Below are 25,131 nucleotides of genomic sequence, written 5' to 3'. Positions count from 1 at the left end.
CTCAACATGACATCCAAGCCCCAATGCCTCCGCACAGATAAAGCTGCTCAAGCTCTCCTGTCAGCCCTCTCAGTGACATCAGTGGTATGACCCTAAAGATACACAACATGACGAGCTGCACAGGCCCCCTGCTCTCGCTGCATTTATGCACAGTACACGCTGCAGGTGGCTGCATAGTCTTGTCATGAGCCTGGGTAAATATATGTATTAGCCATTCTTAACTCTCGTGACCTATGACATCAGCTGGGCTTCATCACTGATCCCAAATCCCCAATCACTTTCATAATTAACCATTCGTAAACAATCGCATATGTGCAGCCAAGGGGATAAGTTCCTTTACAGATGTCATGGAGGCATCAGGCATCGTGTATATCAGCCTTCTCTCTGTGGTAGGACACAAAAACTAGGGAGCATCATATCCCTCATTGCGGCTGCACGTCAGACAATCAGTGTGTTTGCAACTTCTCTGCTCCATGTGCCGCAGCATGGGGGCACACAACAGCCGCTCAGATTTGTGTAATTGCAAACTGATCAGATCAGTGTGTGAGCCACCACTCACCCTCCAGTCTGCAAGCCGAGCACTTTGGGATCCAAAAGACTGCGAGGCTGTGGAGAGAAAGATCACTTAATGTAAGACAAGGAATACGATGTGAGTGCACACAACTAAACACAAAGCACTCAGAAGGACTTTTAAACAACAAAAATACAGTGCAACAAAATGTACTTAGGGAAAATACAGTACATTTGGAGGTCAACTCAGGATAAGATAAATGATAGGCGGGAAGAATTGCAGCACAGGGAGAAGGGAGGGAAGCACCACAGGCAAAAGACCAAATTATTCCACATCAATGTAATTTGTGGGCTCAAGACTGAGAGTTGTGCCGCTCTTGGTGCTTCAGGCCAGATTTGCCTATTGTGTAATGCTCCCTCCTCACTGGCCAAAATGTCCACTTTGAAACACAAATCATTTTCTGAAAAGAGACTGATAAAAGGACAACCAGCACAGAGTGACAGCAACACGACTCAAAGAACCCATGCTACATTCTCTTTTATAACTTACATCTATTTATCTACAGAGAAAGACACACACTCTCACAGTACAGGTGGGTACGACAAGAACGCACACAATCACACAACACAAAAAAAGAAAAAATACAAATGCACATGCAATGAAATCAAAAGTGACTGGGTGGTTGTACTGTAGATGATATCTGATAAACAATGACTTAAAACCTGAGAATCCAAAGCACTGGCGTCTGGAAGGAGAAAATGACAGGAGGGTGCAGAGTTAGAAAAGAGCAGCTCACCAAAAGACAAAGACATTATGGGCTCTCTGGACACTAATCTACTATTACTGCCTTTTGACAACAAATTATGCAGAAATGGAGACAGAGTCAACATGTGCCTCAGGGAGGAAGGCTATAAACACAGGGACACAGTACACACAGTAGAACCAGTAAACTCTGTTATACAACAAAGGATGAAATATGAAGATCCTTCCTTAAACCAGTGCAGCACAAATTTTAAAAAAAATGCCTCTGATAGATAACATTACCTATGTTAGCTATGGAGACACGGGACATTAGGTAAGTGTAAGCGCTTAGAATCATTTTGCCATTTTGGAGATGAACTGCGAAATGGCCAACCCTCTGCATAAGCAAGACTGCAGAGGTGCAATTACTGTGCTATTGACCCATGGGTGATAAATGACGACATAACCATGATCTAATGTGCTGCAAACAGAAAACAGCTGTTCACAAGAAAAAGATCAAATTGCTCATCTGATTAAACTGACATTGAAACACTGTTAACATGCAGTTGTTATAACACCAACAATGTGAATTATCATCTTCATTTTGTTCTCAGTTTACCTGAAAGTTGACCAAAAAAAATCACATAAAAATGAATTGATAATCATTAAATAGCAATAACTCTGGTGCTGCACATGTATTGAGAACGAAGCCCAGAGTATTTGGTGGATGCTATTACCCAGAGTGCTTTATACAGCCATTAGTGCTCACCACAAGCACACATCTTTTCATGATGAGTGGTCCTTGTGGAGGCACTGATATTTTAAAAACATTAAAAATGCATTCTAGTCAACATAAAAACAATTTGATTGTATATCTTTGTAAGTGCTATTCGAAGCCAACTGGATTCTTCAATATGTTTCGCCTCTCATGTTAAAGGCCTCTTCAGTTCTTATTGCCTCTGACTCCACCAGTCAATGAAGAGGCCGTTTGAATGAGAGTTGAAATGTCATCAAGTAGGGCTGGACGATATGGCAAAAAATTCTATTAAAATATATATTTCAGTCAATACTGATAATTACCACAATAAATGATTATTTCTAAATTGAAGGGCTGATCTTTGCTCCTGAGTGAAGGCTTCTTTATGAGCAGAGAATGATAAACACTTAATATATAGGCAAAATATTTTACAAATCTGAGCTAGATCAATGTGTCATACTTCCTCACGGTGCTTTCATAATACGACCAATGTACCGATACAAATTTAATTTGTTATATTGCTATCGACAAAATTTTGGTTTGCAATATTTATTGATATTGTTTTATTGCCAAGCCACTATCTTCAAAAATCTCGAGCAGGTCCTGTCGCCGCCTTTATAAACCACTTTACCATAAACCACATCAACCACACATATCACTGTGAAACTCCAGAGACAATTAGGTTGTATAAATTCTTTAAAATTTTTTGATTTATGTAAAGACACTACATGTGTATATCTGTGAAAATATATTAAAGTGTGTGAGGGGGCACCAAAAGCTCCACACACACACACTGAGACACAGCACTCAGCGAGGAGCTGAGCTCAGAGTGGGTACCATGGACAGCGATCAGCTAAGCTACTTTCAGCACGGCTTTACAGATAGAGCCATCTCCTCCACTAGCAAGCCCACACAGATAGACTACAGGGTACGGATATAAACCTCATTCCACACCTGCCTTATACGTGTAGCACAAAAATATAATCGATAGGTAGAAAACCTCTGCGAGTGCGTGCAGGCAAAAGTATCAAGGTAGCAACAGCAGCAGTAAATCCTGAACTTCTGTGTCGACACACATGGTCACACTGTGCATAGATCAGAGCTCACTGAAGCAGAAAAGCCTGCACGTGGCTGATAGTACAACCACGACTGACCCCTCCTCCGACACACACAGCCATATTTTAACACATTCACATTCGCAGTGCACTGAGGTGCAGACCGGGGTTTGAATATAAATTATCGATCAAAATTAGAAAATATTTCCCCCTAATATCTATTATGTTTTTACTGCAGACATTTGGCCCGACCTACTCAAAGAGTACACGGCAGAGAGCACCAGACGACAACTGAGCAGTAACGGTGAAATAGACTAGGTCAAAATGACCAGCAGTTTGTGCAGAGGTGAGATGTGATCTGTCACACTAGTCCACAGTGTGACAGATCACAAACTTCTGGCCACCACAAATGTGAATGTAATATGCAAACCTTTTTAAGGACATACAGTATTTTATTTCTGTCCAGGGATCGAGATAGACTGCATCTGCTCTGGTAAGCATCATCAACTAAAGAGATTTTATATGTATAATCATTAGTTTATTCATCATTTAGCAAAGACGCAGTTTGCAATAGAAATGTTTACAAATTCTGTAAACAGCCTCTCCAATATTCACAGATAACTTTTCTGTTCAACATCTATTCCTTTCTAAAATATATATAGATTTAGATTTTGAGAGAGTTTATATTTACCTAAGGTCAGTTAAAAATTATTTGTTGGAATGTTCCGGTGTGGTGGTAAAAAGTCTGGAGGCCAGTTTCTATCCCTGCCGACTGACAAACAGCACTTTAGCTCAATATTCATGACATGTAATATATTTATCAAAGTTTGCCTTAGGTGAGGTGAATAAACACGGATGAAAAAATGTCTCGTGTGGGTGGTATGGAAGACTGACCTCACCAGATGAACCTGGTTTCGGGTTAATGTGGTTTTACTGTTTAAAAAAGCCCATATTTCCATTTAGTGTCACGACTGGAATTTGAGTTTATGGTTGCTATAAAACTGCGATTCAAAGATTTATTCTACAGACTGAACAACAAAAAACATAGATTTAACTCCTGGCCTCAAACAAGTCACATATTTGTATTTGACTAAACGTGACAAAAATACTACTTATATATTAATATTAATATTAATATTATTAATAACTATTCATAGTCTTGGCTGGTGTTTCTTAATCGCAGATCTAGATTAATTAACAATGCAATCTATTAGTTGACTGTGTAACTAATTACTCTGTAATCATTTACTTATCCATGATATTTTTTACATTCTATGGTTGAAAAATAGAGATAACTTCACAACTAAGACACATGGTATTGTTCACAGTGGCTCATTGTGATGGTTTCCTGATTCACACGGATAGGACAGGGTCATCACTGATGTGATTAAAATGTCTACCATGAATCATCTCTATTCATCAGCCCTAACCCTAACCCCCCATATCCTCAGTTACAGTCTTTAGTGTAAAGTCAATTTTATAAAACGAGAGTGATTAAAGTTGCAGAGAGTGTAAAGAGCACGGAGGAGGAACCCTCACCTTGTATCAAACTCTGCAACTGTTCTTCAATTCAAACTGACACGTAAGAACAATTTTACTTTGTCAGGTAACTCTAAAACTAACAGTTTCAGCCTCCTAGCAATTAGCTCCTAGCTCACTCACCACAAAACCTGCCTGCAGGATGTTGTCTCTGTCAGAAAGCCGTCGAAGGAAAGCTGCCTGTTTGACAAAAACTTTAAACTGACATGTTTCTCCTGACAGCCGCCATGATGCTCGTCAGTGATAACACAAACATCTGCGTGGGTTACCTGACAGGCAAACACCCGGAGGAGGGGACCACCCTGAGGAACACGTTGGTCTATTGTGTTGTATTCTTCTACCAAAGTAACAACGAATTGCTTGTCATGGAATCGAATTTCTGTTTGGCTTTTTGTATTCATGATTATCAACCATAAGGCTCCCACTCCTGCAGTAAAGCTCAGCTCTGCACTGACATCAACGCAACAGCTAGCCTAGCAAAGTACAGGTGAGTCCCCTCCTCAGTCACACACTATGAGCGAAGGAATGCCAAGATGACTTATGGAGGCTGCTATGAACACACTACAAATACAACCTTTGTGTTATAGGACTGGGTGCGCCCCCTCTTTGGCAGAGGCTAATCACTGGCTGCAGCAAACTAGCATGCCTCGGCCTAGCAACACCACTGGACCCCCCACCTTACTTTGAGTAAGTCCAGACAACAACAAGCACATCTAAAACCTTTGATAAAGTCTGTATCGTAGCCGTATGGTATTTCTTTAAATGTTATCGGTCACCTATTCATTACTGATACTGGTTATCACACTAACTAGCTCTGCCTTTATTTGTAGTTTTCAGTGGTGTAATTCAGCATCATTTGAGACTGATAAATAACTAATGTGCTGTTTGACAAGTCTTATGAACAACTGGACATTATTGTCTATAATGTGTCCACGTACTTATTTGTCTATTTATTTGTTTATTTGATCTGCTGGATTTTCATATCTAACCCATTTATAGTTGTTATTTATTCATAATTCCAGGAGGTAATCAGTGCTTGCACCTATTTTACAGATATTGAAAACATTTTCTAGAACTACTGGATACTTTGTTATTGGTGTGATGTTTAGTCGCTCACAGCAAGAAGCTTCCTGGTTCAAATCCCTGTTCAGCCTGGGATCTTTCTGTGTGGAGGTTGCATGTTCTTCTATGTGTCCGTGTGGGTTTTGTCCAGGTACTCTGGCTTCCTCCCCCAGTCCAAAGACATACAGATTGGGGTTAGGTTAATCAGATAGACCATATGTGTGAATATGAGTGGGAATTGTTGCTTGTCACTGTTTGTTGGCCCTGCGATGCTGGCAATCTGTCCAGTGTGTACACCGCCTCTTGCCCAAGTCAGCTGGGACTGGCTCCAGCTCCCCCTATGACCCTCAAAGAACACTGGCATAGATAATGGATGGATGGATATATTAGCCAATTACAACTTGCATCTTTAATACTCTCACTGGGACAAAACAAATCATGACAGAATAAGTCTGTAGTGAGAGGTTGAAGCCCACCAGGCTTGGACTTAATGAAATGTGGTAGCTCAGAATGAGATATGAATGTCCCAAATGCCTGTGCCTACCAGTCTGTTCACTGATGAACAGATGAATGATTATACCAAAGGATCAGGCCATTTCCTTCTATAGAAATGCATCAACTACAGTAGTAATGTTAGAACTCACTGTTCTCCTTCAGTCCTATTTTATTCGACAATGACAAATTTTGTCATTTGGCAGGCAGGTTTATTTTGTTCAATTCTGTTCTATTCAATTCTATTTCTGTTTTATGCCCTGCAGGCATGAAACCTGCAGGCTTGCCCCGTAGGCATGAAACTGCATTGGGTTAAAATGGTTAAAGAAACTCACTTCTATTGTCATTCAGATGAGATATGAATTGTACAGATAAAGTCAAAACTGTGGCTTTGATCTGAATTATTAAGAATGTGTCCTAGTGCAAGTTTAGGGAGAAATTACAAGTTTAAGATAGAACGATTTAGCAACACTTTAATCAAGGGGCCCTCTTCAGGCCTTGTGTCAACATCAGTCTCATGTGATCTGACCACAGCTCTAAGTACCTCAGTTCACACCTGCCATTAGAATTCATCTCCACACTTGACTCCTGTGACCCCTTGTGACCCAATGTGATTGGATCTCACTTCCCTGCTCTATATGTAAATAAACAAGGACATGATTTCTGTTTTTAAAGACCAAATTATGTTGTTTTTAGCTATTCCAAAAGGGGCTAATGTAAGTATATATATATATGTGTGTATGTGTGTGTGTATGTGTGTGTGTGTGTGTGTGTGTGTGTGTGTGTGTGTGTGTGTGTGTGTGTGTGTGTGTGTGTGTGTGTGTGTGTGTGTGTGTGTGTGTGTGTGTTTAAAGAGTGGCTGACCTGAACAATGCGGCGCAAGCAGCTGTGCAAAACATTTACTTTAAAATGAAATAAAATAAACAATATGTGGAAGTCAAAGTTTCTGGAGTTAGCCACAATTAAATACTCAGGGAAACACCAAGTGTAAAAATACTTTGTCCTTCAATGTGGGCCATGATTAATTTGCGTACTTAGAGCTGACCACTTGTGATTGGATCACCTGAGATTGATGTCAATGCTATGTCTGAACAGGGCCAAAGTAGGAGTGCAGTTTTTATGTGTTCAATCTGAAACCTGGTGCTACAGTTAACTATACCATAGCTCCTCTGGGTTGTGAGCATAAACTGTGGAGAAAAGGATTTCCCTGTTTACAACAATCAGATGAAAACAACTGTATTGAATCAGTCAGTGCTTTGAATTGGATAATTTCACTTGAAACAATAAAGATCTTTCATTCCCTGCATTTGCATTTCCATATCCACACTTTCTCTGGAAATGTTGCACTAGGCATAAAGAGGATCTACCTCCTTTGCCTCCCCAGGAGAAAACAGCAAACTTCACTAGCAGCAGACCTCTATAAATATTCCAAGCAAGGCTGACCTGGTTACAGAATGCCCTTGGGAGTGTGAATTAGCATCTGAATACAGACGCTGCTGTAGCCAGTTGAAGAAAGGCCTGGCAAAAGTGGCAGCACTGCTGAGACTCCCTTCACAGCTACCACCAAGACCAGCCAGCATGCTCAAGAGCACGAGAAGGGGTAGCACACATCAGCTACAAAGACACAAAGCTATGTAGTTGATTGTGGTCACAAAATTCAGAGTTCTTGACAGACGTTTTAAACACACATTAGCTGTTACTCCGACCTCACATTTCTTCCCCTTGCCCCTTTCAACAAGAATAACTGATGTTTCCCCTCTGCTTTTCTTCTCATGTATTTAGACAAATGAAAATATTTCAATTATGTTGTATTGTATGTGTGGGGCTATGCTAATAATTAGAGAGCAATGTGTACTTTATAGTAGTTTATATCTTGGCTACTAGCATCTCATATTACCATTATATTGTTGGTCTCTTTCAGGCTAGTAAGCCTGGTCAGTTACAACCGTTTGTCTGGATAAAGCTCCCATAATTTAAGAGTTTAATTTAATAACAGTCCTGAGTTTATTCTCTGCAGGATGTTTGTGCTTGTGGCCACTGAAAAAGTTTGTGCACACATCTGTCACACTGCCTTACAATATTCAGGTGTAGCCTGTATTCCCTGAACTGCAGGGCCTACTTCACCATGAGTATCGCAGTCGTAGCTACGTATGTAGGTCAAGAGCTTTTTCATTTTAAGTAAGAGTGGAAATTCCCTAGTCTCTTTTTTTCATTCCAGTTGAAAGACTACTTCCCCCTCAATGAATCAATTCAACAATTTGAACAGCCATGCTGATTTTTTAATCACATCCATGTAAGTAAGACTTCTCCCATCAATTATACAGTATAAAATACAATTATGATTCAAAAATTTAAGTGAGAGTACTGGCCAAATATGCTGCTATATTTAGAGAAAAATTATTTCAAATGTCTAGAACATTCTGGGTAGTTGTCAATATGCTGTCGGACACCACAATGATACCCAAGATTAGACAATAATCATGTTTTTATTCATTGCAAAAAACTGATGATACTTTTGGAGTACAGTCCCATTGTTTTAAGGTGTGTTCAATTTTCAAACAATGCCAGAAAACGTTTTTGATGGTCTTATCCTTTGAGCCAGTCTACTACAGAAAATCTAATGCTGTACCATGGCAATAAAAAAACAATGTCAATACCACACTGCTATCCACACTCGGAGAAAGTCCCATCTTCAGTTTTCAATTCAAAGAGTCTCAAAGTGAATCAAAGTGTGAGTATATACTCTCATTGAGACTTCCACCAACAAAACAAGGCTTCTGTTGGATGAATAAAAAAGAACAGACCATACCTATTGTGTATTTATGTGTGGTTTTCAGTAGGTTAATATCCCTTGTATGTTGAAGGGTCAAGTGAAGTACCTGGCTGATAATGTTCTAGTTCCAAATAATTTTGTAAAGTAATGTTAAGTATTCACAACCAAAGATATATTTGTCTTTGCCTTGATGAGCAGTTAATATTGTATGTATGCCACAGAAAAACACAGATATGATCTGTCATGTAAGTAACAATGTAAAGCTTAATATTTCAGAGAGATATCAAAGTGACACCATGACAAATAAAAAGGAGTAAAGAGTCATACCCCCTGCCAGGATCTGCTGCTCCAGTTCAGCCATCTGCTTTCTGTAGGCCCTGAGTGCTGCTTCCTTGAATGTGGGTCGAAGACGCTTCTTGGGTGGGGCCTCTGCAGGCTTCTCGTCGGCAACATTTTTGTTTTCATCCTCCCTTTGTTGCTCCACTTTTTCAGACACCTCAGTGGCCTCCTCAATTATTTCATCTACCTCCGCTAACTCTGCTTCATCACCCTCATCCATCTCCTCTGTCACATCATTGTCCTCAGTCTCATCCGGTTCTTCTACATCAACATACTCCACCATTGCGTCATATTCAGCAGTGTCCTCAGTGAATGGTGTTTCATAATCCTCACTGTACTCTTCATTATACTGCTCGTCCAAATTGCAATCATAGTCCAGAACACATGCCTCTTTACCTTCCTCAAAGTCCTCTGTAGCTTCAAAATCTTGTGATGCCTCAAAATCCTGACAGGCATTGTCTTGAGATTCCTCAATGTCTTCAAACACATCATTGTCCTGAGAGGTCTCATACTCCTCTGTTGGTTCTTCTGTCTCATCTGTCTCATTTGCATTATTTCTGTTCTCCAAGTTTGCTAGTACCTGCTCCATCACCTCAACATAGTGAGTCTCATTGTCTACTGGTTGTTCACCAGCTTTAGGTTCTTCACCTTTTTTCTCATCCTCTGCCTGTTTGCATAAAACAGGCTCAGTGCAGGCATCTGAGTCTACTGTGGAGCTGTTTGCATTGGAGGTGGACAGGGTGCGGAAACGTCCCATAAATGATGAAGAGGGGTTGGTGGGCTCCTCTGGAGGAGGAGGGGTAGTCTGAGCACCTGACTTCCAAACAACTTCCAGAGCTGACTTGGCCCTCTGCAGTGTAGAGCCAAAGCCAAAACCAAAGGATTTCTCACTAAGATCTATGCTGAGCCTACTGCTCCAAGACTTTGGAACCTCCTCAACCTTCTCAGTTCTAATCTCACTCTGGCTGCGGTACATACTTGAAGTCTTATTCTGGGTCTGGTGAAAGCTATGATTTACATCCAATTCAGGGAATTTTTCTCTAGGAAGTGTTTGGGAATTTACCCTGGGGGCATCTTTAGAGGCTATGTTGGATGTCACTTTAGGGGCTTCTGTTGGGGCTGCTTTAGGGGTGTCTTTTGGGGGAACATTATAACTCTCTTTCGGGGCTACTTTAGGGGCTTCTTTAGATGGAATTTTAGAAACCTCTTTTGTGGGTACTTTACCATTCTCCTTAGATGCGACTTTTGGCATCTCTTTTGGTGCCTCTTTTGTGGGTAGTTTTGCAGCTTCTTTGGTAACCTCTTTAGCAGCAGCTGTCAGACCTTCTTTAGATGCAACTTGTGGGAACTCTTTAGCAATGACTTTAGGGGAATCTTTTGGGGAATCTTTTGGGGAATCTTTAGGGGAATCTTTAGGGGATTCTTTAGGGGTTGAAATAGGACTCTCAATTGGGGTTATTTTAGGGCTCTCTTTGGGGGACTCTTTAGGACTTGCTTTAGGAGTCATTATGGGGCTATCTTTTGGGGCCACCTTTGGAGCTACTTTTGCAACCTCACCAGAAGCTACCTTAGATGTCACTTTAGATAATTCTTTAACAGTGGGCTTTATGGCATCTTTAGGTGTCTGTTTAGAACTGTCTTTAGGGGGAGCTTGAGAGGATTCTTTAGCTAAGGATTTCTGAATCTCTTTAGGTAACTCTTTAGGAGCTTGAGAGGATTCTTTAGCTAAGGATTTCTTAATCTCTTTAGGTAACTCTTTAGGTGCTGCTTTAGAGGTCACTTTAGGCAAAGCCTTTGCAGTTACCTTGTTACAACTCTCCTTTGGCAATATTTTGGTGCTTTCTTCTTTAGTAGCCAATTTAGTTTGTTTATGTGTCACTTTAGCAGCAGCTTTAGGGGCATCTTTAGATAATACTTTTGTGGTTTCTTTTGTCATCGCCTTACATCCTTCTTTAGACTGGCGAGCAGATGTCTTGATGACAGACTCCCGCTCTGTCATGTGAGGAATGATGTGTGTGGTTATTGGTGGAAGAGAAGGTTCTCTGTCAAACATCATGAATTCTTCATCTCCTTCAAATTGCAAATCAACCTCCTGACATTTAGTGATGTTCTCTGGAAAACCAGGGATGGTTGATGGGTCAAAGGGACTACTGACCTCTATCGAGGCTTCCAAGCCAGAGTCTGCACCTTGTTCCAGATGATGCCAGTCTTTCCACGGTGATAGATCACCTTGCAGAGAAAGCTGGGAGCCACTATAGTGGCTTCTGTCCCCAGACATGCAGACAAGTCCATTGCTCACCCCACTGTCAATAGTTTCAGTTGTCTCAACCTCATTGTGTTCATAGGTTGGATTTTCCTGGCTGAGTGGGACACTAGGGCCAGCATACCAGGAGGAAGACATGTCTTCTTGTTTTCTCTGCCACAGTTCCTGATCTGAGGAGGACAGCAAGGAGCAGCCATTGGCCCGTGTAAAGTACTGGCTCTCTGAAAAGTCTTCTGAGTAAGACTGGCAAAGTTTTGAGCAGTCAGACTCAGAGCGGCTGAGTTTAGGGGTGGAATAGTCACTCTGAGAAAGCCAGCCAGGGGTCAGATCAGAGTAATAAGCCTTGGCATGCTTGTCTGGGTCATAGTAAGTGTCATCAGCATAATTAACTGCTCCTGAGAAGCCTGCTTCTTCTCCTGACCTGCTATGGTCATGGGATCGCCTCTTCTCTGATTTACTCTTGTGAACAGGCTTTGAAATCACCATTGCATATTTATTTCTGCTTAATTCCTCCAATTCTTTATCACTGTCCATTGAGTCCCAATCATCACTCTCTTTATCCTTTCCAGAGACCTTTAGATCCATGCTCTCGTAGGTTTGTGAGGAGGGCAATGCTTTGTCTTTTCTCTCCTTTCCATCATGAGTTAAGCTATCAGTAGAGACTGTAATGCCTGTTCCTTTAAGTTTGTAGCATTTTTTCAAGACTATATCCCTATCTTGTGTTGTCGCAAAAATTACAATAATAGGGCGGGGTTTTGCATTTGAACATTCTCTCTGTTGTCCTAGCCTATGAGCAAGTTCAATTTTTATTGTTTTGTGGGCATCAATGAAACCCATTTTGTCTTTTAGTAATTTATATATCAGACTCTCTGTTTTCTCATGCCTTTCTTCTGGAACATTGATAAACCGCAAGGTTGAATTATTGGCCTGGTGGCTAATTTGTTTAATGTAGTCATGGATATCACGTGTCTCTCTTCTAGACTGGACAAATCCCGAGCGAAGCTGCTCAATCTCACTCTGAACGACTTCCACACTACTGGAAATCTCATCAATTGAGCTTTTAAGAGAATTGACATGGACACGCAGCTCAGACAGTTCTGTCTCTATCTGGCTGATTCCTTGAAGCTCCTTAAAAATCATCTCCATGACATCCTGGGTTTGACTGATGCAACCTGTGGAGGAGGAGCCAGGCTCCAGGGTTGAACTCTTTTGCTGCCGTCCAGCACGGTCCAAAGACTTGCTCCGGATGCCCAGGGTTTTCCTCCAATTGCTCACCTCGGAGTCTGATGAGACACATTCCTGACTCTTTTTCCATTTTCTTAACTTGCGTAGAGCACCCAGCCTAAGTGTGTGTAGACTGGAGCGTTCCACTCTTTCCCCCTCAGAACTTCCATCAGAGGGAGCCAAACTGATGAGGCTCTTCCTGTTTCGTCTTACTGGCATTGTGTGGGATTTATGCTCATCCAGTCTCCGGACAGGTTTTGTCTCACTCAAAGAGTCAGAGTAACTACTATCAATCGAGAGAACCTCAGGAAAGATGCTTTCATTATTATTCAAAAAAGGAGAGCTTTTTGGGAGTCCATTTGCTATAGCTACACGATAACTGAAAGTGGGTGACAAGGATGAGCAGTCGTTCTTTCCGTCGTCGTCTTCAAGCGATATGTTACGTGCAGAAGAGCATTTGGAAATCTTTTTCACTGTCGTCTTCAGTGTAGTAGAAAGAGTTAGATTGTGTGCTTGCAAATCAGCGGCCGATTTAGGCTCTTTATTTTCGCTTCTCTCTTTCTTCTTTATTGGGTTTGCCAATTTCTTTGTAAACATTCCTTTGCAAATCTTTTCAATGTAGGATGATATGTTCTTGATTAGGGCAGAAACCATGGATGACTATCCGGTGGACTGTTTTTTATCATCTAGTGAAAGGAGAAGATGGCTGAGAATACTGTGGTACTGAGCCAAGCAAAATCAACCTGTGATTTTCCGTGAGTAGCTCACAATCGCTAAAACTGCAGTCCACGTAGAGAATCAGCAATAGTCTTGAATCCAGTCGCCTTCCTCCAGAAACGAAACATCTCTCTGAAAGACAAAAGAATATTTAATTTACATTTTTTACAGATTCTCAGTTCACACTAATTGCAAACAGGAAATACTTTATTGGTATATGCTTTGAGTTAAATCCTTAAAAGGCACTCAATGATTGCTCTCACTGAGTCATCTCCAAACTTAATGCAAAAGAAACAGATGGTTCACATGAAGAAAATACAGTTCTTCATTTGAACATTCAAACAAAGGACAGCTTTTTTCTGTTTTATTATTTAATGATATGTATTATTAACACAGTTAGCTGCGTGCATGGCTTTATAGCAAACCCCACAGAGCATTGAAGTCACCCATCCAACTTAGACATCACTTTAACTCTATGCCAGACATGCTGACAGAGAGAGGGGAAGGGAGAGACATAGAGTGAGAATCAAATTGTGTGTGTGTGTGTGTGTGTGTGTGTGTGTGTGTGTGTGTGTGTGTGTGTGTGTGTGTGTGTGTGTGTGTGTGTGTGTGTGTGTGTGTGTGTGTCAGTGCAGGGATTGGGAGGTGGATTAATCATTTCCCATTTGCATGCACATATATTTATGACTGTGTATGCATTAATGTATGTATGAAAGTGTCAGTCAAGGTCGATAGACCCACTGGCTACACTGTTATATCCAACATCTACAGCAGGAGATAGACATTTATTCTAATTGCCTCACAATACTCTTAAGACAGTGTATATAGTAAACAGGAAGCACAAACCTATGGTCATACTTCAACAGTGAGTTTATCATAAATAAATATTTGGCTTAATACAAAAATGGTGAAGTTAAAAGACCTGATATCTGGTCATAATACTTGGTAATTGTTTAAATCACTATTATTATTACTATTGTTTCTTTTCAACATAGAAACTGAACACACAACACAGACTATCTAAAATCATATTCAACGCCAACACAAAATCTTGTTATGGCTGTATTTTCCATATATTGATTATATTGATGAGGGTGATAACGATATACGATATAATCCATTTGTCATTTTGTGTCCAAAGCAAAACTTGAAAACATTATTTCATGAAACTTGGTTAATTAGTTAGTGAAGAGGTGCGTTTTGATATTTTTGGTGTGTTTGGAGGTGGTGTGGGTGTCAACTCAGTCAGTGACCTATGTTTTCATACATGTATTGTCCGAATTAGATTAATTGCAATGTTCAGCCATGCAAGTATGATAATCCATATGTGTAACTAACTAAAGTGGACAAATCGGCCACCCTAGTCCTTTGGAAAACAGGCCAGAAACCTTTTGAGTCCTCTAGTATTAGACGTTTAACAGCTTGGAGTTATTTGAGAGGTGGGTTTTCTATAGAGTGGAAGTGGCCAACTGAGTCAAAAGAGGGGTGTTTGTTGTGCAGAGGATCCGACAGCTGCTCCACATTAGTTCTGGCGTTTAGAGTGTGATGTGTCTACAGTCTCATGACCACAGAGACATGCTCGCTTCAAATGAGCTGTGATACACAGCATCACAGTTAGCTTTTATTGCAGGGCTCTGAAGACTGACCAGGCATTAGCAAATAGAGCTTAAGACCAGGTTGCCAGCATTGTGTGGTGGAATGAGTCCAGGAGGTTGACTATTGAAACAAGGTTTGTGGTAGGCCTTAGGCTAGGTTGCTTGTTCAAAGAATTAACATTTGACTATTTTTAATACTAAAAGTTCCTGTGCAATTGAACCATTCGGAAAGAATGAGCTGCAGTTTACTAATTGTACTTTAACCTAAATGTTATTCAAATCTATAAAACTCATTACATTAGAATCTGTCCCAAAATTCTCCTGGTGTAGTCACAATTGAAAATAAGTCAAATCTCGTTATCAAAATTACTTTACAGAAATGGATTGAGAACAGGCTGAGGTGAAGAGGGATTACAGTATATTTTATGGTATGAGAAGGTTCATGACTCAGCTCTCTTGAAGACTGGGATGAAGCCAAGAGAAGCCTTTTGCAACTGATGGGTCAAGACCTGAAACTGTCCCCCCATAAATAATCACATCACATATTGTTTGAAATATGTCCTGACATTGCCCCTACTACTTTCACCGACATTTTCAGCTCTCGTCTGAACTTACGTCTGCATGTGAACACTGAGAGGTGTCGCAGCACAAGAGTCAACTTGTGTTAATCAGTTAGCAGCTGAGGGCCTTGATGAAGGGCACCTTTAGTTGTAAGGGTAGATAAATTAGGTTTTATCAACTCGCTCCACCAGGATAAGAGAATCTTCATGTTGTTTTGTCATTGATATAGTAGGATGTCACGATACAAAAACGTCCTTGAGGAATTGTTACATTTGCAATTGAGCTTATATTTGTTTGTTTTTTACCAAAGAGGTTATGTTGTCATTGATATTTGTTTTTTTGTTTGTCTGCAATTTCCCCCGCGAATAACCCATGGACCTAAATTGAAAAAAAGTTATTTTAAGGGGACTTATATCTATGACTGTGTACAATTTGATGCGGCTTGATTGCATTTGAGTGCCAATCTAATATATATTGAAATGTGGCGGTTTGTCTGTACTTATCATAGACAGATGTCCAACTGAGACCAAACTTCATCATCTAAAAATTATTTTATCATTTATCAAAACACTACAGACAACAAAGCCAGCGTTGAACAGCCAAAGGGTTTGCTGTGATGGATCTCTCAGGATGGCAGAACAAATTGTCCGACCGGTCAACTCGGGGGCTAACTGCTGTTTTCAACCAGCAGGTGGGTCCTCACTTCCCTGAAAATGCCAGAGCAATTTTTCTAACAGCCATCATTTGGATAAACTGACCAAAAATAAAAAATATAAAGCCCCCCCACTTAGGTTGTGTTGTCTGATTAGATCAAATAGCATGTACAAATCACTTAGATCATTTGGCATTTACAAGCTGAGGCCTCCCTCAAACTCATTTTAGCTTTGTAGCAAATGATGGTGGGAGAACTTACAGTTCCCACTCCTGTCTGAAAAAGGGCAGATGTAAAATATGAAGAATGGCAGTCAAACCTCAGAAATCCTGTGGAAAGCAGGATGGAAATATGGTGTTTGTTTGATGTTTGGTGCCGTTTTTCTGTATTTCTGCATTATTATCAAATCACAGGATAGAAACTCACATGCCCCATGTTATCACTGGTTTGCTAAGTCTTATTCCATTTCACTGTGTTGAATTTACGTTTTTCCACCTCAGGTCCTTTTTTGCCATTTTGCTGCCAGATGGAGACAATATAATTTTGATGATCTGTGGTTTGCGAGGAGTTTGTTTGGGGAAACATGAACAACAGAACTGCTCCTGTTACTCTGATTTGCAGCAATAATAGATCATTTTGATGGCAGCCATTTTGACATGAAATATAGGTTAACACAGGTATTATTAAACATATTAATGACAGTTCTGTTATATTTAGGTGGAGCCTTAATTTATATGATTAGTAATACTTGTGTTTACCTACTGTAGCGTGTCAGAACGGCTGCTGTGAATAGAAGGACTGTTGGATACCCTAAAGGGAGCAGTTACAATATGGGCCTTGATTCTTATTGATTGGGCTAATGGGCCAACCAAGGTCAGAAAGTTTCCATATGAATAGATATTAAAAAAATGCCTACACATGGGCAGCCTGGACGACTCCTACTGTTCTGCCAATGGAGAAGGAACGAGCCTCCTGTGAGTCGGAGCTTTAAGGAGAGATAAATTAACTTTCCTGGAGCTCTGCTGTGAATGAAGTTTAGTGGTGTAATCAGGCGTATATGCGCGGACAATGATTGTCTTGGTCTTGAAGAATGCCTATACATTTTGTCATTTACAGGTTAGTAATTTTAATTTGGGGGTCTACAAGAACACATTTACATGCTGTAATGTTCAAAATGTGCCTCATAAAGTATTTTTGCTGCAACGCCTCCTTACATCCTCTGTCTGAAATGCTCCATTTTAGCTTTTGGCCCAGTCTTCCAGTCTGTCTTTGTAATCTTTTATTTGCACAAAAAGCTATATGACACACTAAAGGAACGGGAAAACCCTGACAAGCCTAATATGGGCACTTTAAGAACCAAGATGAAGCTTCACTGATGGCAGTTATATCAGATGTGGTAGGAGTCCTGGGGCTTAATTATCTGGTGGATACTTTCTATGAGAGGAAAGCAAAGACAAAAAATACCTTGTTTAAAGAAAGACAAGTCATGCTGTTATGTGCATGGTAATGGTTATGACTGGATTGATTTATAGTGCAACAAATTGTCAGGCTCAGTGGTTTGTTGATGTGACTAAATATTGTTTCAGAAGGAGGTAATCAAAATATCTGAAATGGAATATTAATATGCTCATACAAATCCATTCACAAAATAAAAACGTAAAACAAATGGATAATAAGTAAAAAGAGGTTTTTGTCTTGAATCACTTGAATAATACAAAATATAGTGAGCAGAATGAAAGTGAAATTAAAATGAACATGTGACTAAAATAGAAATGAGCTGGGTGACATCAATAGCAGTTTATAGAAACTGAATCAGTGGGTACAAAATACATTTGTAGACTATTGTGGATGATTCCAAAATATTGATTAAGATCAGCTGTAGCAAATAAACTCTACTGTTATAGCTGAACGCTTGATGTTGGCCCCTGCAAGACATTGTTACATTGTTCAGCCTGAGAAAATGCTTAATCTTCACCAGATTTGCCTTCTCTTTTTATCTGATCAAACTAACTCTTGCAGGGGTGCATGTGATGCATGCATAGCATGGGGTGTTGTTACTGGAACATAGCACAGTCTGAAGCTATGTTGCTCTGTGCTTGTCGGCGTTAGGCAGTGCTGGAGACTGACCAGATATGGCCTCTAACAAAACATCAACATTCAAATATCTATGCAAAGAGTTTAAAATCCAAGGTACAAAAGTGACTGGGAAAAGATTTTAAAAAATCCAACAAAGCAAAGGATATTAACCTGATATTGGGGAAGAACATGTGCCACCTTTAACCTTTTATGGTAGCTTTAAATTGAGAATATGGTTTTGTTGTGGTTAAAGCAACAGGAAAGGACAGATTAATTGCAAAGACAAAAAGTTTTTAAAAAATAGGGCATACTCTGCATGGTTGGTTGATAGCAGGTCTTTGTGGGACCAGCCCTCAAATGATATTATCTGATCAGGAGGAATATTTTTAAATTTTTTGTTCAGATCTTTTTTTTTCTTTGGGGTTGAAAACACAATGTGTACATGGCCCACTTCTTATATTCCTATTTCTTTTTTTTTTTCGACTTCTGTAGAGTTCATATTCTTAGTTCAATTAGGTCCATGTGCTCTTTTTTAATCCTGGTTCTGACCATAAGTGAAAATATACATGGCTTTAATGACACAAGTAATGCATAACGTTTTACATACTACCCCTTCATTCATAATACAATTAGTAAAAATGAAAGCACATTTTGGAAAGTATCTTTAACACATTTTTTAATCTGGATCCTGTTGAATGGCTCACCCATAACGGACCAATTATTTGAATGGATGTTTGATTCTGTTTTGCAACATACTGCATGAAATGAATTGAGTTACAGCCCCAATCATGTCTGTTCGGCATCTGGAATATGTCACTGTTTACTGTAGCAGACACTGGAACATCACTTGTTTACAGCAGTGTGCTGCACTGTGGCTGCCCTCTGTCCAGACAAATCACACTAAGAGAGTACTAATGTTTAATGAGTGCTGATTACCAATTAGGGAGCTGCCTTTCTCTTTACAGAGCCAACACCCTGACATCTGCATGTTAAGGTTTGACAAATGAAGCATTCACCCTCTTCTAGAACTGGAGTTGATTCGCAAATGACTTGATAATGCCCACGAGGTATCGCCTGTATCGTCCCATTAGAGCGTAATGATGCAAGAATTAGGAGAAAAGGATGACAGATAACTAGATCACCTCATCCCACTTGTGCGTGTGTTTTGGGCACAGAATCTGCTAAGATATGAGGGTGTATGCAGACTCGGCGGCAAATGAGCCACAAATGAAATGGTTCCGCTTATTCAGAGCCATCGTGACAAGCACGTGTGAGAATGAGATTACATGTTGAGTTATCTATGTGTACGGCATCTGAGCTATTGTTCACCCTTACTGATGTTTGTAGCATAATAAACGCAGCTTCATTGTAATAGAAGTCCTTATGTGGCACCTTTAAGAGAGATAAGTGGACAGCAGTTATTGTTTTAATAATAGAACGACAAGATTTATCAAAGTTTGCGCTCATACAAACACACCTTCCACCCACCATAAAATAATAGTAATCTCAGTCCCTACTTTAGATAGCGGTTATTGTGCTGCTACATATGATGTGGCACATAATATCATTTTGTGTCCATGTGTTCAAGCAATTATTATACTGTATGTTCCATAGCGTAAAGCATGTACGCTGCTTGTTCTATCTGATAAAATCCTGAGGCTATGTACCTTTGAGCAACGCACTGAACTTCCAACTACATCAATTGAGATGTCTTATAGCAACTTACTCACCAACTACAAGCGTAGCCTTTTTTTAAATGACTCGCTCCATGATCAATCTGCTTGGTCAGAAAAGAGCTCCCAGACATTTGTTGCCAGCTACTATGACAAAACAAAATCTGGGAACTCCTGGGGTCCTGAGGTAGAGTCCCTCCCACATGTGAGTCAGACTAGAGAAACCTCCAGAGAAAAGGGGAACACCTCAGCCACACCCACTCCTTCTGCTCTGAGCCACTACTACCCCAGGCCCTGCATTAATGTCCAGGGACCAATTTCCAGCCCACTCCCCCCCCCCCACCTATATGCATCTGATGAGCAGAGCATTCTAAAACACTGAGCTCCTCTCACTTGCACAATCTCTGCCACTCTCCTCCAACGGAAATGAGTGTCAGTAGGAGGCACAATAACCTATTTCTCACAACTGTTCAATCTGCTCTATTTTCCTGATGAAAAGCGCCTGCACGCCAATTTGAGTTTATTATGCTGCAGGTAATTATACTACACGCTGCATGGGCTTTTTCAGCTTCTTGTCGTTCTGAGCCGAACAGGGTGGGGGGAATATCTTTTTGTGCAAACCTTTAGAAACAGATGCATATAGATGAGAGATGCTCATGTGTTACGTCATTTCTTCAGAACACATTAGTGTGGATTATGGCCCGAGTGTGGATTAGTGTACATGTGGGAGTGTGTGTGTGTGTGTGTGTGTGTGTGCAGCCGTGCGTGCACACACATGTGCGCCATCTCTGCATGGGTGCTTTAAAGCATGCATTTGCTGCTCTGAGAGGGAAAGCGAGGCATCATACCAGTGGGGGGATGAGCGTGTGAGGGTGTGTGCATCCTCAGATCATATTGCCCTCACGCCCATCCTCAGCCTCCCCTTCTCCTAACCTGTGCATTTCCCAGCAGTGAAATATCTGCCTGCAGCCGTATAGGAAGGCAGCCAACCTCACAACAGATTGTCTGCTCTCATACATCAAAATATCACCGTTCATTTGGCCAGCATGACAGGACCCACGTCTCATCGCCTTTGCTTAGTGTGAAACAACAGCATTGCTCACATGCGTGCATGCTGTGCGTTCTGCATAACAACATGGGGAAAGGTGAGAATAAGAGCGATGGGACATTTGTAGGCTCGACAGTGTTGGTGTCAAATCTGGGTTTTTTGGAGCAAAAAAGCAAACCGACTAAATAGCATCAATCATGTTTGAGTGTTTTTTCGCCTCAGCTATAGGTCGTTAGATAGATGATGCCATCTGTCCGCATCATTCTCAAATATCCTTTCATTCATCCGGTGACAGGGCCACAGAGGGAGGGGAGGGAAGCAACAAGAAGATTTAGGATGAAGTCGGTACAACACTCAGCCTCCACACACACCGTGCATGCACACACAACACGCACCCAGTGCCCGGACGAGGCTCTGCCTGCTGCACATACCTTGGTTGTGTGAAATCCCCTCCGTGCAGCTGCAGCAGCAGGACGCCAGCGGTGGAGTGATCACAGCGAGCCGTGTGGAGCCGAGTCCCGCGGTTTCAGCGAATGGTCGGCGCGAGGGAGACCAGCGATGATGCTGGAGAGGAGAGGCAGGGAGGGAGGGGAGAGGAGAGGAGAGCGGCTCGGTGCGCAGCTGGCTGCTAATACCAGAGCTCAGAGCATCTCCCCGCGTCCGTCAGACACCACATCCCACAGCCCTGACTCCGCGAACACGCACAACTCCCCTCCATGTCTGTACCTCCACCGCCTCACCCGGTCCTCTGCTGCGCTCCCCTGTCTGCGTTATAGGAGTGGGGGGGCACAGATGCTGCCTTTTGAGTTGCTCCACGATTGGCACACACACGCGCGCACACCCTCCTCGGAGAGACAGTGTTACGGCACGGGGTGTGTAGTCCAAATATGGGATGCAGACAGACTGGAGGTGGTGGTGCTGATGGGGAGGCAGACAGCGATGCGGCTGTTCCAGGCTGCCCAGACTGAGATTGTGCTGTCCGGCTGGAGAATGTCTGTCCCTCCCCTGTACAAAACTCTCTCTCTCTCTCTCTCTCTCTCTCTCTCTCTCTCTCTCTCTCTCTCTCTCTCTCCTTACTCAATGAGAGAGCTCTGCACCCCCACCCCACACCCCGCACAAGACGCCTTGACTGGGATGTAAGCAGAGACGGGCAGAAACTGACGGAATAAGTGTGTGTATATATTCTATATTCTATAGAGCTATAACCGCTTGATCTGCAGAGACACCCGCACATTGCGATAGACACGGAGTGATGTAATGAGCCAATGAACCTTGGAAACCACAGATACACGCTGAGGAACAGTGTGACGCTACGGGGCTGTTGCTTTCATTTTTTTTCTTGTAAGGGGGGGGGTGGCGTGCAAGTGTCGTGCACGCGCGCCCACAACCAGTATTGCGCGCGGGCTCATGGGCATGCCTGAGGGGCGCGAGGAGCACACTGTCATCATTTTCTGCCAAGCACACACACACACACACACACACACACAAACACACACACACATAAACAACAACACTTGCATTGACTTCATGCAGACCTACTCTGACCATTGCCACAAGTAACCTAACCCTAACCTTAACCGGTGACCCACCCAATCTGATTATTCACAATTTTAGATGCAGCTATGTGTCTTTAGTCTTAAATGTGCCCATGAAGGTAACCTGTGACACACACACAACCATATATTCCTATCTTATTGTGGACACTCATTGGTATATTGCATTCTCTAGCCCCTTACCCCAACCTTAGCCATCACAACTAAATGTCTAACCCTTACCCCAACCCTAGCGTTAAGCTAATTCTAACCATGAACCAAAGCAAGTCTATATCCTCAAACGGTCCATTGAAAGTGGGTCAGAAAGTGGGGGTCCACCAAAATGTCCTCACAAAGATATTTCTACAAGTACACACACACGTTTGGACAGCTGTCCTTATCAGGACTTTGCATTGACTTCCATTCATCGTAGAATACCTTATCCCTAACATTAATCATGACCACTTCCCATGTAACCACATCAACCTAACCACAGTTCACATCTTACCACTAGCCTTAACATATGAAGATGTGCCTCATTAGGACCACGCTCTGATTCCCATTAAGTCAATTGGTCCCGACAAGGTCAGTGTTGAGGCTGAAAAAGGTCCTAAATAGTTAATAAAAGCGAACACACACCCACACACACACACTTTGTATTATGCCAGCCAATGTCCAGGCTCTACAAGACCATTCCCATCTGTATCACACACACACACAACAGAGCTCCCAACACACTCACACATCATCTAATTATGTCTCTCACTGGAAATTTCACCACACATGATTGCTCATTTGCACTGCAGATTGGTCATAGACGTACTCCGGCGTATTAAAACACCATCGGCGTCGTGAAATGTACGTGGCACAGATTCACAGCTGTGGTAAAAAACACACACTTATTTGGAAAATAGAAAAAGAACAGAATGCACTCAACCTCATGACAAAATGGCAACGGAGGAGAGGCAGTTGAAGACAATTGCTTTAATTTGTCCTTGTGTGACATTTGGCTAATTGAGTCCTTTTTTAATTCCCTGTTGACAGGGACAAATGAAGACGGACACAGCGAAATGAAAACATTACAGGTAGAGTGTCACATGATCGTCCACATCATTTCACCCACTCCTCCTGCTTTCGTGGTGATTAAGCATACATATTAAACCCATCTCTCTCTCTCTCTCTCTCTCTCTCTCTCTCTCTCTCTCTCTATCGCTCTCTCTGCTCTGGTGCGCGTGAGCCTGCCTCCCTCCCTCTGTCAGTCTTGCTCTCCTCTCTCAGCTGAGATGTGTGTCATGCGTTCCTCCAACAGCCACTAATTGTCTGGCCTTCTAGCGCAATCACATTTCCCTCCCCACTCTCTCTATCTTTTCTCTCTGTCACATGGGAGAGTGGTAGGATGTTGGGAGATGTGTGCATGTGTGTGGTTGTGTGTTGAGGCAGTGGGGGTTGGAGGAGGAGGAAGGAGGATGCTGTGTGTATGGCTCCTGCTCGTCCCCTGCTGGTGGTAACAGTAGCTGCATCCCGGAATCTCAGCTGTTCATGAGCCAATCTGACCCAATTGATCTCCTCCAATTATGGCAGCACACGTGTGTTCAGCCAGAGATACCAGAGCAAACGCTAATTTATTTAATCAATTGTCATGGTGCAGTTCAAATCTAATGTGATATGAGACTGGGGTAAATGGGCAAATTAATTGTGTCTGGACAATATTAAGATGGATTTCAATTGTGCAACATGGATTGCTGTCTTTCACAGATGATTCACTAAATACAGTTATTTCTGTCAAAAAAAACCCCACATTGTTGGTTCACTCCTTTCCCAATCCACCATCTCTATATTTCAGTTCCATACACTATCCTTTGATACGCTTGTGCGTTTCATTCTCCCACTTTCTGCCATTTCCGGAGGCTGTTAGTTCCCAATAGGGACAGCAAGACAAGACCCCTGAGCTCTTTTTCCACCTTCACCCCCCACTCTCTTCTCTCCAGCCTTAGCCTTCCCAAGCTTGTGCAACAAATAAAATACATCTCCCTCCTCTGGTTCTCTGACTGTGACCAATCAGAATGGTCAAATTGAACTCTTCCTTTACAGACAAATATATCTTTGGTTATCGTTACTGTTTTTATTCAATTGTTAAAACGGAAATAAGCTGAATATTTGCGAGTTAGCAAGTCAACTGTGCTAAGAAATTTTCGGTAAAAACATTCTGATTTGGCAAAGGACTACCCACCACAACCTCAGTACACCCCAGTGACCTGGTAAACAAATTTAATGAGCACTGTTTCTCAGCCTTGCCACTCTAGTGTTCTGCTATAAACAAGGTCTTCTCCAGTTGTCAGTCATTCTCCGTGAAGATACAGAGCGTTGTTTCAAACACAAATTCAGACAGGCCAAGCGCTGATAGAAGATAAACAAACCAGAGGTGCATCTCTTGTTACTCAGGAAGCTCCTGGCTTTGTATAGAGCGAGGAATCACACCTGATCACAAATGACCAAATTAAATCTGTGTTTATTCTTCAGA

At 41.7% G+C, this 25,131-nt stretch overlaps 1 protein-coding gene across 5 annotated transcripts in view; it reads right to left on the bottom strand.

The window, feature by feature from the left end:
* LOC118113611 (protein unc-13 homolog C) overlaps positions 1-22,053 on the bottom strand; it is a 113,018-nt gene extending 90,965 nt beyond the window's left edge. For all 5 annotated transcript variants that reach the window (XM_035163493.2, XM_035163501.2, XM_035163519.2 and 2 more), the window contains exons 1-4: positions 21,510-22,053; positions 9,258-13,605; positions 1,234-1,256; positions 560-606 (exon numbers count right to left, since the gene is read on the bottom strand). In XM_035163493.2, the coding sequence (XP_035019384.1) occupies positions 560-606; positions 1,234-1,256; positions 9,258-13,410 (4,223 nt within the window). In that variant the 5' untranslated portion in view covers positions 13,411-13,605; positions 21,510-22,053. The remainder of the gene's footprint in view (positions 1-559; positions 607-1,233; positions 1,257-9,257; positions 13,606-21,509) is intronic.
* Positions 22,054-25,131: the final 3,078 nt, after the last annotated feature.

This window comes from Hippoglossus stenolepis, chromosome 1 (assembly GCF_022539355.2).
Source record: "Hippoglossus stenolepis isolate QCI-W04-F060 chromosome 1, HSTE1.2, whole genome shotgun sequence".
NCBI classification, from domain to species: Eukaryota; Metazoa; Chordata; class Actinopteri; order Pleuronectiformes; family Pleuronectidae; genus Hippoglossus; species Hippoglossus stenolepis.
Note: the sequence above shows the minus strand (reverse complement) of the source record. Positions and strands in the feature narration are given on the sequence as shown.